Genomic DNA, 13,408 nt, shown 5'->3' with positions numbered 1-13,408 from the left:
GAGATAGTTCTCATTCTTTCATTTTTATTTATTTTTCCTCCGAGTCTGAACCTACTTCGTAACCTCTGGATACCCAAGAGGAATGAGCTTGAAGGCTGGAGAAAAATGTATCTACAACCGAAATATGTCCCTGATGGATACCGATAGTTTAAGCAGCATGAAGGAACTCGCAGCTCTGCCCCGGGGGTGGTGGTTAAGTTATACACGTTTATTCCCATTAACTTAGAAGCAAGTGCTTAAAAAAACTTGTTTATTTTGCACAACATGTATTTTTTTAAACAACGTATAAAGCTGAAAGCTGAATTACTGAAAGTCAAGAAGGTTTGGGCGAAGAAAATGTGGGAGATGAAAAGCTTCCAACTAAGAGAATTATAGTATGAAACACGCACCTGGGAAGGAATCAAAATCGCAGCATAGCCAGATAGATCTTTGCTTTGGTCCAGTTAGAACGTCTCATTTGGTCACTGACTCAAATGGAATGCAGGCCAGTAGAAGCCACATTTTTTTGCCAGCTGACTGAAGTAAATTTTATAATTGACAACTGGTTTTAATCCAGTTCCCGATCATTGGTGTCTAACACCATAACAGGTCTCAATACCTGTGAGAATGGGCAATGATTCAATAAATACAGAGTCAAATAGCACACATTTCCACATGCAGTGGTACAGTGCGCTGGCAACACCATGGTCGACAACACACAGACAGATAAATGTTATCTCAAGTGCTAACTTTTCATGAGCACTATACCTTCAGAAAGTTAACATATGCATCTGAACTAGATTCTGTTTGCATAACCTGTTGTAGTTACCCAATTAATGGTTCTTGATTTGCAGACCTTGGAGAAATGTTAGGCTGTGCACCTTTTGGAATTCTAACCCCAGGCCTTCACAACACTGCATGTCGTAGCAGGCAGGATTTCAATGCTGAGCTGTCATGTAAGCATTATGGGCATAAGATGATTGAAAAGAGAAACAAGGACTCCTATACCAAATGTTGAACTACATCTTTACCATGGAGAAACAGTTGGCAGTTTTCCTACACAAGTGCATACCAGAGAGAATTTTTTGTAGTAGAGAATCCCTGCGATCGTTGATGAGCTCATGAGGCATCTGCCAAAGGTAGTTTGTCATTCTGTTGATCAGCTTGGTAATCCCCTCCTCCAAACACTACTACCATGAATTTAAGAGCCTAGTTTCCCAAGCAATATACGAGTTAAGCCTGAAGATGATCAAAACATGTAAAGGGTTTTAGTAAGCAGTATAGGCTGCATCATTAGAATACAGATGGGTAGTTGATGACTCATGTAACCAAGACTGCTTTGTTTGTTTTTTCCCCCTAAAAATGTAATGGTACCCACTTTACTGAATTGAGATATGTGCTCTTTTTGCTATTCTGAAATCTTTGACCCCTACTGGGGACCCATGGGTTCCAAGGATTGGAAATGATTCACCCATACCCTGCCGGGGTGAAGTTGGCTGACTTGTTCTGAAGGAGATCGTGAAGCCAACAGCATTTGACTGGAACCTAAATGGATGTGATGATTCATGTATCCAAGACTTTGCTTCGCTTCTCTTTTTTTCTCCAAAAGTGTATTGGTTCCCACTTTACTGGATTAAGATAAGTCTACTATGTGCCAATCTGAAATCTCTGTTCCCTTTTTGGGACCCTTTATTCCCAGGGATTGGAAAAAGAACTACCCATGCCATGCGTAGGGTTGGGTTTAGGCTGACTTCCTCTGGAGAAGATAGTGATGCCGACATCATTCAATTGGAAAAGTGGCTGCTGCTGTCTTTGTATAAGTTCATTTCCTTCACCACTGTACTAAAACCACAGTCTGCTCTAGATTCCATACCACCTTCCAATTGGAAAGCGGCTTTTAAAGTCCCTTGGCCCCCACTATTTGAAATCTGTAATAGCTCATTACAGAACGGACTGCTTTCTTACAGGTTGTAAAAAGCCTGGATAGTGACCTTACAAAAAAAAACAAAAAATAAGCAAATGCTGATCTGGCTAGTCTAAATTGTAGGCCAAACTCTCTGCTGCTGTTTAGCATCAACATAGTGGAGAAACATGTTAATTAACTTCTGTCCGAGTGGCTGGCAAGCTGACAAATTCTGGATTCAGCCCAGTCAGGCTTTCATCCAGTACATAGCACAGTGACTGCCCGTTTAGCTGTGGTGGATGATCTTCGAATGTGAGCAGAAAAGCCAGAAGGCACAGCCCTGGTTCTATCAGATGTCAGCTGCATTCGATACGGTGTCTCATACTATTCTTCTGGTTAGGATACAGGACATGCAAGCGGGGCACTGGATTGGTGCAGATACTATCTAAATAATAGGTGTCAGGCTGCATTGTTTTTTTTTACACTTGTTTATCCAGACTATAACATCATGAGCCAAAGAGTCCCTAAGGGATCAGCACTTAGCTCCACATTTTTCAATATTTACATTTGCCCGCTGGTGAAAGTTATTAATGAATTCGGCCTCCGGTGAATGAATTACAAGAATGATACTCAGCTTATCATGTTAGACAGGGCGGGTGTTGATCTACTGGAACCTTACCATCACTGTATAGCTTCAGTATCTTAATGGCTGCAGAACAACTCGCTTAGATTTATCTCTGACAAGATGAAATTATGTTGATAAAAACGCCCTTGTATCTCAAATCCGCTGCAGTTGGATCTTTGGCCTTGCACTTTGTCTGCCCCAGCCAGGATAGTTTAAAACCTGAGGGTCTACCATCGGACTAGATTAAGCATGTTGTGGCATCCTGTTTTTTTTTCTACTAATGGTCCTCAGAAAGTCCTACCTTGCCTTCCAAAACCTGTCCACCAAGTGGTGATGTAGGCACTCATACTTCGTGACCCGGATTACTTCCTCTTTGTGGCACTGCATAGAATTCTTCTGAGGAAGATGCAGAGGATTCATAATGCGGCGGCCGAGGAGCACTGGTGGTCCCACACTTTTCCTCTGCATCCAAGTCTCTGAAATTATTGCACTGGCTTCAAGTGGAAAAGAGGGGTGCCTTTAAGTCCCACTGCCTTGTTTTCAAAGCAGTCCTCTGTAGTGGACCGTACTTCCCAACACACTGACTCCATTTCTGTGGAGGCTAGAACATTGGTTGTGACGAAGACTAAACGTACACACTCAGGTAGCAAAGCCTGCATGTCCGAGCAGCTAGACTCTGAAATGAACTTCCAGGTTGTTTACGGTTGGCTCTTCCATTACTTTATATTAGGAAGACCCAGAAGGCCTAGCTCTTTAAGAGCTAAGCTTTTATTTCCCTACCATTATAATCCTGGTTTACTAAGTCCCAGTGGGAGGGTTGTATTGCCTTGTTCTGCCTGGTAGTTTTCTATTTTGTCTAGCACCAAGATGCCTCCTGTGATATATTTGTTGCTCTGTATAAATCCTGTAACATAATATACCATAGTTTCCTGCGAAAATATGAGCAGTTAATGTAATTGTTTTTGTCAAGTGCCTTTGCTTTGAAAAAGGCAACATAATGGTACCTACTAAATGGTGTATAATAATGAGTTCTATTGAGCTCTCATACACAGCATACCCTCACCTGAATTATCAGGAAAGATAACCGTTGAAAAGCGTTGTTTACCATAGAGAACCGTGAGATACCATTATTATATATTCACAATTTTCAAATGTTTGAATACATAAGTTGATCTTTGGTGTACATAAACGTTTGGAATGTAAATTACACATCCTTGTTCAGTGAATCCTAGGATTCAATTAATTTCACACATGGTAAGTACACATCTAAATAAGAAACTTCTTCGAATGTTGTGGTATCACAACATGGCTTAGTTTAGGGCTGGAGTGAAATTGTGGGTGTGTCACCCAGGGAAAATATATAAGCAGTCACAAACTCCTAGATTGTATTTATTTATATGTTCTTTGGTGGCCGTTACCCATTCTGAAATGCCCCCAGCAAGGGCAAGACTAACAGCCAGGGTAGGAATGGAAACTTAACACCTTAATTAGCGTTCAGTTAACAGAGTTTATTCTACTGGATCCTCTGCCTTTCTGAGGGACGTCTCCCCGCCAAATTTTATGAGTGGTCCAGCAGCCAACTCTCTAAATTGAAAGGAACCGGCGTCATGATGGTTCCTATAGATGTAGAAATAGTTTCACGGGCAGTGTCATCAGTCATCAGTCATGACGGCTGGCCATCAAACCTTTCAATAAAAAAGTTTTTGTCTTTCAAAAACAAACTCCCAAAACAGCATTTTTTTTTTAAACAAAAAACGAATGGCCTTATATCCTGGGGGGTTGAGGGGCCATTGGTTGTTCTTTTTTTCCTGCCCTATTTCACCATGTATTTCCTGGTGGTGACGGACAAGAAAATATACCTTACACCATCCACTTTAAGTTGGGCAGATGATGTAAAGTCCTTCCTTCAACGGCCCCAACTCAGTCAGATAGTCTCAGGAATCATACCATCGACTTACATGTATGAGGCGAGCTGACCAAAGGTTTGGCAGACGTGTTTGCAATGGTGTACCCTGCCCGCCAAACTGTACATCAGGCCCTAAATTTTTTGTTGGAAGACTCACAGACACCACTCACAATCTCAACTGCAAACTGGAAGCCTGGTAAATACACCTTATGCACAGTTTAGTATTTACGTGGTGCGGACATCGAACAAGATTAAGAGTCCCAGACCTTGGAATAGAGGAAAGAATGCATATGCACTTGTTTCCACACAGTTCAATGTTCATTATGTAACATAATCTCTGTTTAGGGAAATCACAGTCTTTTTTTTTTTTTACTTTCCATGCTACCTGCTCAGCTGTTGTCCTGGAAATCATGAAAGACAGCATGGACATTCACCCACAGGAAGCACTGCTTTCATGATTCCACATTTAAAAATAAATACAGGCAGAAAACACATTGTTTTCTGTATGTATTTATCTGTAAAAATCAGTAAAAAAAAGGAAAACTGGGAGTGTTATTTATAGTTACCCTTTAGGGTCCGAGATATCTTCTTTAAGAGGAGGGATTCTCAAAGATTTCATTAGCCTGACTATAATTAGCTTCAGTAGCCAGAAGTATTGTTACCCTTCAACCTAACTTTCAACATTAATAATTTGGTTATTATTAATTTATCTGGCCCTGCAGACAAAGCCAACTCAGGATTTTGGCAACTGCCATTTTGGTCAGGTTTGCAAATTTGGGAAACCAGGATTTAGATGAACCTATCCAATCACTCTGGCAAGAGTTAAAAACCTCTTCTTGGAGAGAATGACGTGGAGGAGCAGAGAGAGTATTCCCCTGGCTTCCTGAAGTCACTCCCTTGACCTATAATCAATGTCCATTGACCTCGAGTTTATTGAACTTAATAGCCTGTGATGTACGAATACAATACAAAGTTGCAAGTTGGGCAGGTACTGTGAGAGCTGAGATGTTCCCTATAAAATGTTTAGTCTTTACGTAATTATACTTACAGACTAATGTGTGAATTAATTTAATGATAATATTGTGTTTACGAGAATTGTGACTAACTGAATGGCCACCATATTATATAAGGCCTATATTTTGTCCATGCTAACTTAAGCTGATGAAATTATTCTGTTCTTACAAGAGAATGTGTTACTTAACTAAAACAAATGGTAGAACTATATGTGTATTTAGTGGCCTCTGCTGGACTGAAGTAGAAGCAGATGCAAGGTCACTGTACAATGCAAGCTGTGTAAAATGTTTTTAGTGAATTCCGTGATTTGACTGGCTTCATTGTTTAAAGATATGTTTCTAACATGTATGTCTTTCCTTGAGGGTAAAGAAATGGTGTGGTAACATATTTTGTAATAATTTTCCTGTGACTTTGTACTCCGGTGGCGTGGAAACAAAGAATCCACAGAAGAGGCTGAATACGAGGAAGTACAGGATACTAATGGATTAGTTTTAGAGTTCGTCGATGGAATAACAGCAAATAGAAGAGCTTGGAGTAAACTAATTGTATAATTTTGATATCTGTTAATTTTCTGATTGGTCATAACTTTCTCACTTCATACTTTATCCAATCATTTTCATTTAACAAGTTTAATTTAATGTTCAGTCACCATTGTTTGGGGGTCATTTTTCTTTGGGACTTTCGTGTATCCTGAGCCCTAGAGATTCTATTACTTTATGATCTGTCACTGTGACATTTCATGTTTCCAGATATTCTAATGACATTCTGGCACTTTATTAGTTTATGTCTGTTCAATACTGAAACTATGCTAGATGGTTTAGTATATCTTTTGGTCTAAATTTCTAAACCATTACCCCTACCCATATTCCTGTTCCTGTTCTGATGTTGGTGCCTGATCTTACTGTTCCACTCACAGAGTAGACGGTGTTGCTGATTACTGTAGTGATTTGGTAATGTATGAGTTGTGAATTGTTATTTGTCTTTTGTTTTTCAGGTACCAGCTGCAATTGTTTATTTACTTCTGCTAATTTTTGATAGTGCCATAGTTAGATGTTTTTCTAAATTTGTGTTCCTAAAACTTTTACATGATGCCCAACATGTTGTTGCTAATTAGTGATTGGTGAGGTATTACTCACATGCTCATGAATTGTCATCGATATTTTCTGTCTTATTATTCAGATGTATTCAATTTAACTTGCTCAGATTCTTCTGCTATGGTTTTGTGCTATAACCATTGAGATCATTCGTCTTTTTGCTTTGATTAAACTTAGATATATCCAGCGTTCGAATCACCCTTTGTTGTTTCTCTATATGGATCACTGGTGTTTGAGAATTATTTTCATGACTTTAGCATTGTTAATATAGGGAAATAAATCATTAACTTTTTAATAAACTGGTGTGGTTATTGAGATTGAAATGTTTATCATATGTTATATGTGATGTTTAGGCGTATTTAGAATGACCTTTATTCAAAACAGACGGTTTGGTTCATCACCCTAGTGTGTGAAATCCACTATCTAGTCTTTTGTGAATAAAATATATCTAGGGTTTCTATGCGTCAACAATACCTTCAGCCAGTCCTTTGCAACAGCAGTTTGCTGGTATCACATCTCATAATACCTTGCGGCACTACACCATTCAACTCAATGCAACACTGTGTTTAGTAACCCCACACTTAATGACACAGCACCACACCACCCTACTGCATACCACATCACTCTGCACCAAATACTGCTGATATGACATCTCTTCAGCAAATAAAACACAGGGCAACAACACAGGGCACCGCCTCTGGCCACTCCGTGTACACTTAAAGGAAGCAGTACAGCACAACTCATCACCACAGCATACAATAACATACCCAAGAGATTGCATTTTTCCATACAATAAAACAGGAGAATAGAGTATATCACAGCACAGAGTTGCACTCCAGACCAAACCACCCACCTAGCATTACAAGACACAATATACCCTAATGCACTGGGCCACACTATGCAGTACAATGTAAACCACCATGTATCCTACAACAGAGCACATTACAACATACCTTACTACACAAGTGTAAGCCTTATCAAACCACCATGCTACATATTTCATGTAACAGCAAATCTTCGAATATGCCATATGTTGAACGTATATAGTGCCCTTAATGGGCATCTGAAATTCTCTGTCATTGACATATGTTTGAAAGATTAGAATTGGACTTTGGGTCACATTAGACTACCCCAGCATTCTAACATATCACTTATTTCACTGATCACATCACACTGAGTCACATCAGAAATTACAACACAGACAATACCACATAACCCCACCCCTTATCAGATATCATCATTCTGCACAACATTACTGTCCACACGACACTAAAATGCTTTACAGCACACTCATGAAGCAAACAGTGTCACACGTCAGACCACACAATCACTGTTTCAACCTTAGTGCAATACCATTATGTTTTCAAACTAAGGTCTTCATTACGAGTTTGGTGGGTGGAAAATGCCACCCGTCAAACTCCTGCCTTCAGGAGACTGCCATTTCGGTCTCCTTCCTGTGGCCCATATTACGAGCTTCCCACTGGGTCAGCGGGCAGAAACAGAGTTTCCGCCCGCTGGCCCAGTGGGAAACAGCCCACAACATTGACGCTGGCTTTTAATTGAGCCGGCGGCAATGTTGAAGTGTGTCGGGTGCAGCAGCACCAGTCGCGCTTTTCACTGTCTGCTAAGCTATCCTATAGCAAACAATTCTATACCACACCACATTCCGACACAAGATAGAACATTGAAGGATCCCAAACCACTCCTTCTACACCACATCATGCTTTACAACAGATTCACATCACATTATGTACCTCCACAATGCACCAATACAACATAGTATACGGACTTCATACCTGTCTCCCCCACATCAACCTACAGCATACTTCACACTACACTGCACCACACTATAATAAAATTCAGTTTTGCAGCACCACAGGTGCCTCACAACCAACACCACACCGCTATACATCATCCTACAGTTCAGTCTACCAGACCATGTGACTGCACATATCTTCATGACATATTATAACCCAATACATCACATCATCCTAAACCCCACTACACTATAATACAATGATCTCTGCTTAACAATAAACACTACATGGAGAAACAAACGTAGGCAATTGTCCACCCCTAACTTGTATTGATCCTTGTGCTGCAACTGGACAGCGACAGGGTACTCTCTAAAGGCATAAACTGCTCCTCCTTTTAGAGCAAATTACTCCATGAAAGGCTCACTAAATCATCACTCAGATACATAAATTAAAGTTAAACTTAGGGGTTGAAGCAGAGTCAGGCTTAGTAAAATTCAGAAACAGGGAAACTCTGAGACAAGATCATGTACAGAATAGAGATCTCTAGAGACAGGAAGCGCCGAGGGCCCGTATGTCTCCACGGCCAGGTTTTCTGAGTGGAGCGTGACACGGGGACAAGGAAGCGAGACATGAAAACTGGACTGGTGGACAACCAAGGCAATAGGAAAGAAAAACTGATACAGAGTGACTCAAGGCCGGGTGAAACGTTGGATGCTTGGACATTGAACAGAATGCTTGAAAAAATAATTTTAAAAAAGTGCGAAGACATTTATGATTCAAAGAAAAAGACATGGAAAAGTCACAAATACTATATAAACAAGACACTTGCCATAAAGACAGTAAGGAAAGGCTTAATATATGTTGGGGCATTCAAAATGACAGTCTCCAACAGCTACACAGAGTAAATGCTTGAATTAATTTCAGTCACTGGCAGTAGCTCAGGTCACATTGCATTCCATTGTGTTTTGTGGTCCATGTCACTCTAGACTAAGGCCATCTTATGAGAATCAGTACAGGCCTAGCTTCACATGGAAACAGTCTGTCTCAATCTTCCAGGCAAGACCCGCTGCAGAAGGGATCACAAGCAATCCTAGACCGGTTTCGACATACTTGGGTCTCATCGGTGAGGTATAGTTTGAGTCCCAAGGCACAGTGAGCACGGACCCACGTCTAGGCACACCCTTCGCACTCTGTGGCTAGACACTGCAAGCGTTCCTCTCACCTTTTGTGTGTTTGATACACTTACAAAGACAGTTCTACACAAACAAAAACTGATCAACCTAGTGTGTGCACAATAAAATGTTAGCAGAACAATGGTATTTGTTAGACCCCGCTGAGTGGAAAAAGGGCAAACTGGGGCTTTAGGATCACAATTGTGGGGGTTGAGGACATTTGCCTCTAATCGTGTGGGGTGCTCTCTCCTACTATGGCTCTGCATACTGGGCCAAGTACAACGGTATAAGCACTTGCCTCTCAGAGATAGCGATGGTGTGCAGTCACAGATTTCTCCGGAAGGTAGTTTAGGGGGGCTCAAGCTGAGAGCCTGATAGTCACTTAGTGACACAACAAAGAAATGTCTAGACCAGGGGTTATCTTTACAAGAAAAAAAGGACTTTAACGCACTGTACAACAAGAATGCAATTAAGTGTCTCTCTGGTGCCTATCGAGGCAGTGCTGTGCCGCTATTAGTATCCATCTTCCTTTCTCTGTGAAGGTCTAGGTGGCCCTACCTTCTTTAGGGTATAAGATAGCATTGAAAATATATCTTAGGAGAAGGTATATCACTCCTTAAATCGGGATGCTCAGTTTTTTTGTTCTCAATCTTACCAAATGCAGTGGATCAGTACCTGCTAGATCAGTGGGGCCGCACGAATTGCATAATGTGAAACAAGAAAATCTGCAGTCAATCTTGATTTCCCCGCTTGAGCGAAAATTGTGTGATTTATGCAAACCTGTCACTTGTGTTTGATTTAATAGACAGTGGTGTTATTGCATGTAGGATAAGAATCTAAGGGCCAGATGTAACAAGCAGTTTTGCCCATTCTGTGTCTATGGGAAAATGCGTTCGTACATATGGCCCTAGATTACACGAAGGGCGCACAATACAAATATCTTGCCTTTAGTTCACCAACGGCATTGCAAAAGGATAGAGGGAGGTTGAAGGTCGCGTAGTTCATGTTAAAAACATGTCACTTAACAAATGTCTCTCAATTCAGTGATATAGCCGAATGACCTCGGTGAAACGTTCCACGTGTTAAAAAATAGCTTTTTCGGATTTTAAATAGACGTTATCATAATTTCCATGATGTTTACTGCACGAATCACATGCCAAAACATGTTCAAGGTTCGGCCCCTACAGGGGCTTTAAGAGTCAAGCTGGACCCTTGGCTCTTTGTTGGCTGTCTCACCTGTGCTATTTGTGTCAGTCTATTCGATGCGGGTTGGGGGAGGCTGAGGGCGACGTTCAGCTTTACACGGGGAGCGGTGTGTCAACAGAGTTGGGCATAAGCAGTCTGAGGCACTAGACCACGTGGCTCTTTTCGCAATCCCTGGCTCACCTCAACGGTCGGATGCTTCTTTTTGAAGGTGCGGGCTGTTTAGGCTATCCACACACAGGCCTCGCGCTCTCCCTGCCTCCACTCGCCTCTTTTCATCCAGTGACGTGCACACCAATGCGACCCTTCCCGCTCTCTGCCAACCCTCTTTCTTTCACCTGGTGGTCTGCGCTTTTCTTTTAAACGCTGGCGTTCGTTTACAAATTGTGGAATTGATACAGCGGAGACGACACGAGTTGCCCGGCTGGTACTAGGCATTAACCATTCACCTCTTTCTGTGAGGAGTGCAGGTACTCTAGCGTTCAGATTAAAAAAAAAAGGGCAGGTACTCGGGACCAAGTACTGGTTCAAACATAATAAACTCTGTTCATAGTTGCCACGTGTCGTAGTCTGACCCCAACAGCAGGCGCTCAGGTTAAACGAACGACTGCTTCATATATGGGCCCATGATTCACCCAGTACCCTCTACTCCAAAGTCATATAACCTACTCCAATCACGCAAATGATTTGTAGCTGCAATCTTAACATGAACAAATATTTATATAGTGGTTTCGTCCATGGCCGTGGTGCCTCGAAATCCTACCAATATCTGGTGTCACCATTATTAACCCTATGCCGGGCTGTCCCTTTTATCGACCTATAGGGAGTGAGGCTGAGTGGGCCACTGAAAGTGAAGGAGCCATTAGTCAAAAAGATGTATTGAAAATGTCACGCAATACACAATTAGTTCTCACACGACAGTGCCTTCTGAAAGAGGACAGGGCGAAAATCTGCATGCTAAATGTAGAATCCGGGAGCAGCAGCCTGGGTCCTCCATCTGTCTGAAGTCCACAGAGGGTAATATTGTATTGGCAATATTTACACGGGGCATTTACAACGGCGAACGGCTGTCGGCACAAGGGCTATGCTTGCTTAGAACAATGGGTCATGTTTCCTAATGCAAGTAAACAAAATGCGACCCTCCCATATTCTCTTTGGGTGCTAAAGTCAACCATTACAGGGACCATCAGAGCCCTTTATATCATTGGTCCTCGGTATCACAGCGTATGCTGCGCGCCCCTCACAATGTAGGAGGCAGTATCATAACAAGGGTACCAGAGTGCAAGAAATGAAAATGGGAACCCCGTTCCTAGTTTGGCAGTTAAATACACACAAAAGGGGAGTATGTTTTGCCCGGTGTCACTGCACCTGATGTCACAGCCCTAATGCTGGTGTTCGGCAAGTCTCACATTCACATACTTCGTTTACATCCCCCACAAGCTGCAGGTTCCCCTACCCTGGATTTGATTACTCCTCCCACCCACACACTCACATACAGTTGCACAACTCACCTCCTTGGCCCCCCGAATGAGTTTGCGCACTGCGTCCTTGCAGCTGTAGATGCACTCTCCATAGTTAGGCTGGAAGTGCACCTCGGCCCGTGTCACTCCACGGTAGGACCCGGTACAGAAGGCGGGCCAGCCGAGCTCCAGGGGCGGGGGTTCCACGTCGGAGCGGTCAGGGAAATAAGTGACCGAAGAGCAGTCCATGGAAGCGGACAGCAGGGATAGATCGGCCCCGTCCTCGCTGCCTGGCAGAACGGATGAAGCCAGGATGGCATCAATCTCCTCCTCAGACAGGAAGGCGACCACCTTTTCCTTCTGCAGGAAAGCCCAGAAGGCATTTCGCCCCCCTGCCAGCAGCTGCTCCACCGCCAGTCGCTGTGCCTCGTTGTACAGGTCCCGCTGTAAGAGGGCAGCTTCGTCCCACTGCCGGGACCAGAGGTGCCCTGTAGGCAGGTCGTCCAGGCACTGCGACAGGTTCGCCATGAAGCCCGCACCCGGAAGCCTCCAGCAGAGCAGAAGCAGACAGACGGCAGGGGACAAGATAGAAAAATGCAAACGCCAGTGGCAGGGAACCAGATAAGCTTGTTGCCGCAGCCTTTATATGCCATTTAAATACAAACAACGCGCGCTCTTGCAGCCATTGGTCCCCTAACAGCCAGCCCTCCTCCCCGGGCCCGGCCCCCGTCTACCAACTCCAACCCATCGCACCGTGCCCTTCCCGCCGCTCACCTATTCTCAGCCTATTACCTACTCACTGGCCCTCACATGCTACCCCCCGCCCCGTGTCAAGCGCCCATTCCCAGACCCCTTCTTCAGAGACCGTCCCATATCTTTTTGTGCTTATCCTTCGTGTAACTCTGTCTGCCTCCAGCCCATTCCACCGTGGGCGCTGCCCCGCCTATTTGCCAGTCACTTGACATATACTAGTTTACTCATACTTTTGCACTGCCGTGTAGCCCTTTCTGTGTACCCAGCCTGTTTCTACTAGGCTTGATCCTCAAGCTGAGCTCATGTGAAGTATCTCATACTAGCTCAGTTCCGACCCCCCCACCCCCGTCGTAACCAGCCGCTTTCTCTCTTTACTCCCATGTCTTTCTAAAACCTCCTTCCTCTGTTGCCAACCCGCATTTGCCCTACCTTATCCTCTGAACCGGCCACTCCCTTTCCGTACCCAACACAACCCACCAGCTTTACATGTTCTGTGTGCAATGTTTACACTACGGCCCAATTTATGAGCTTTTGGAACAGGA

General features: G+C 43.2%; 1 protein-coding gene across 1 annotated transcript in view; it reads right to left on the bottom strand.

The window, feature by feature from the left end:
• The window catches only part of FAM83D (family with sequence similarity 83 member D), a 45,475-nt gene extending 32,701 nt beyond the window's left edge, over positions 1–12,774 (bottom strand). Inside the window, exon 1 of the mRNA XM_069243782.1 lies at positions 12,165–12,774. Within this exon, the coding sequence (XP_069099883.1) occupies positions 12,165–12,641 (477 nt within the window). The 5' untranslated portion in view covers positions 12,642–12,774. The remainder of the gene's footprint in view (positions 1–12,164) is intronic.
• Positions 12,775–13,408: the final 634 nt, after the last annotated feature.

The sequence above is a fragment of the Pleurodeles waltl genome, chromosome 7, assembly GCF_031143425.1.
Source record: "Pleurodeles waltl isolate 20211129_DDA chromosome 7, aPleWal1.hap1.20221129, whole genome shotgun sequence".
NCBI lineage: Eukaryota > Metazoa > Chordata > Amphibia > Caudata > Salamandridae > Pleurodeles > Pleurodeles waltl.
The sequence above is the reverse complement of the archived record's forward strand: the minus strand, read 5'-3'. Positions and strand labels throughout refer to the sequence as shown.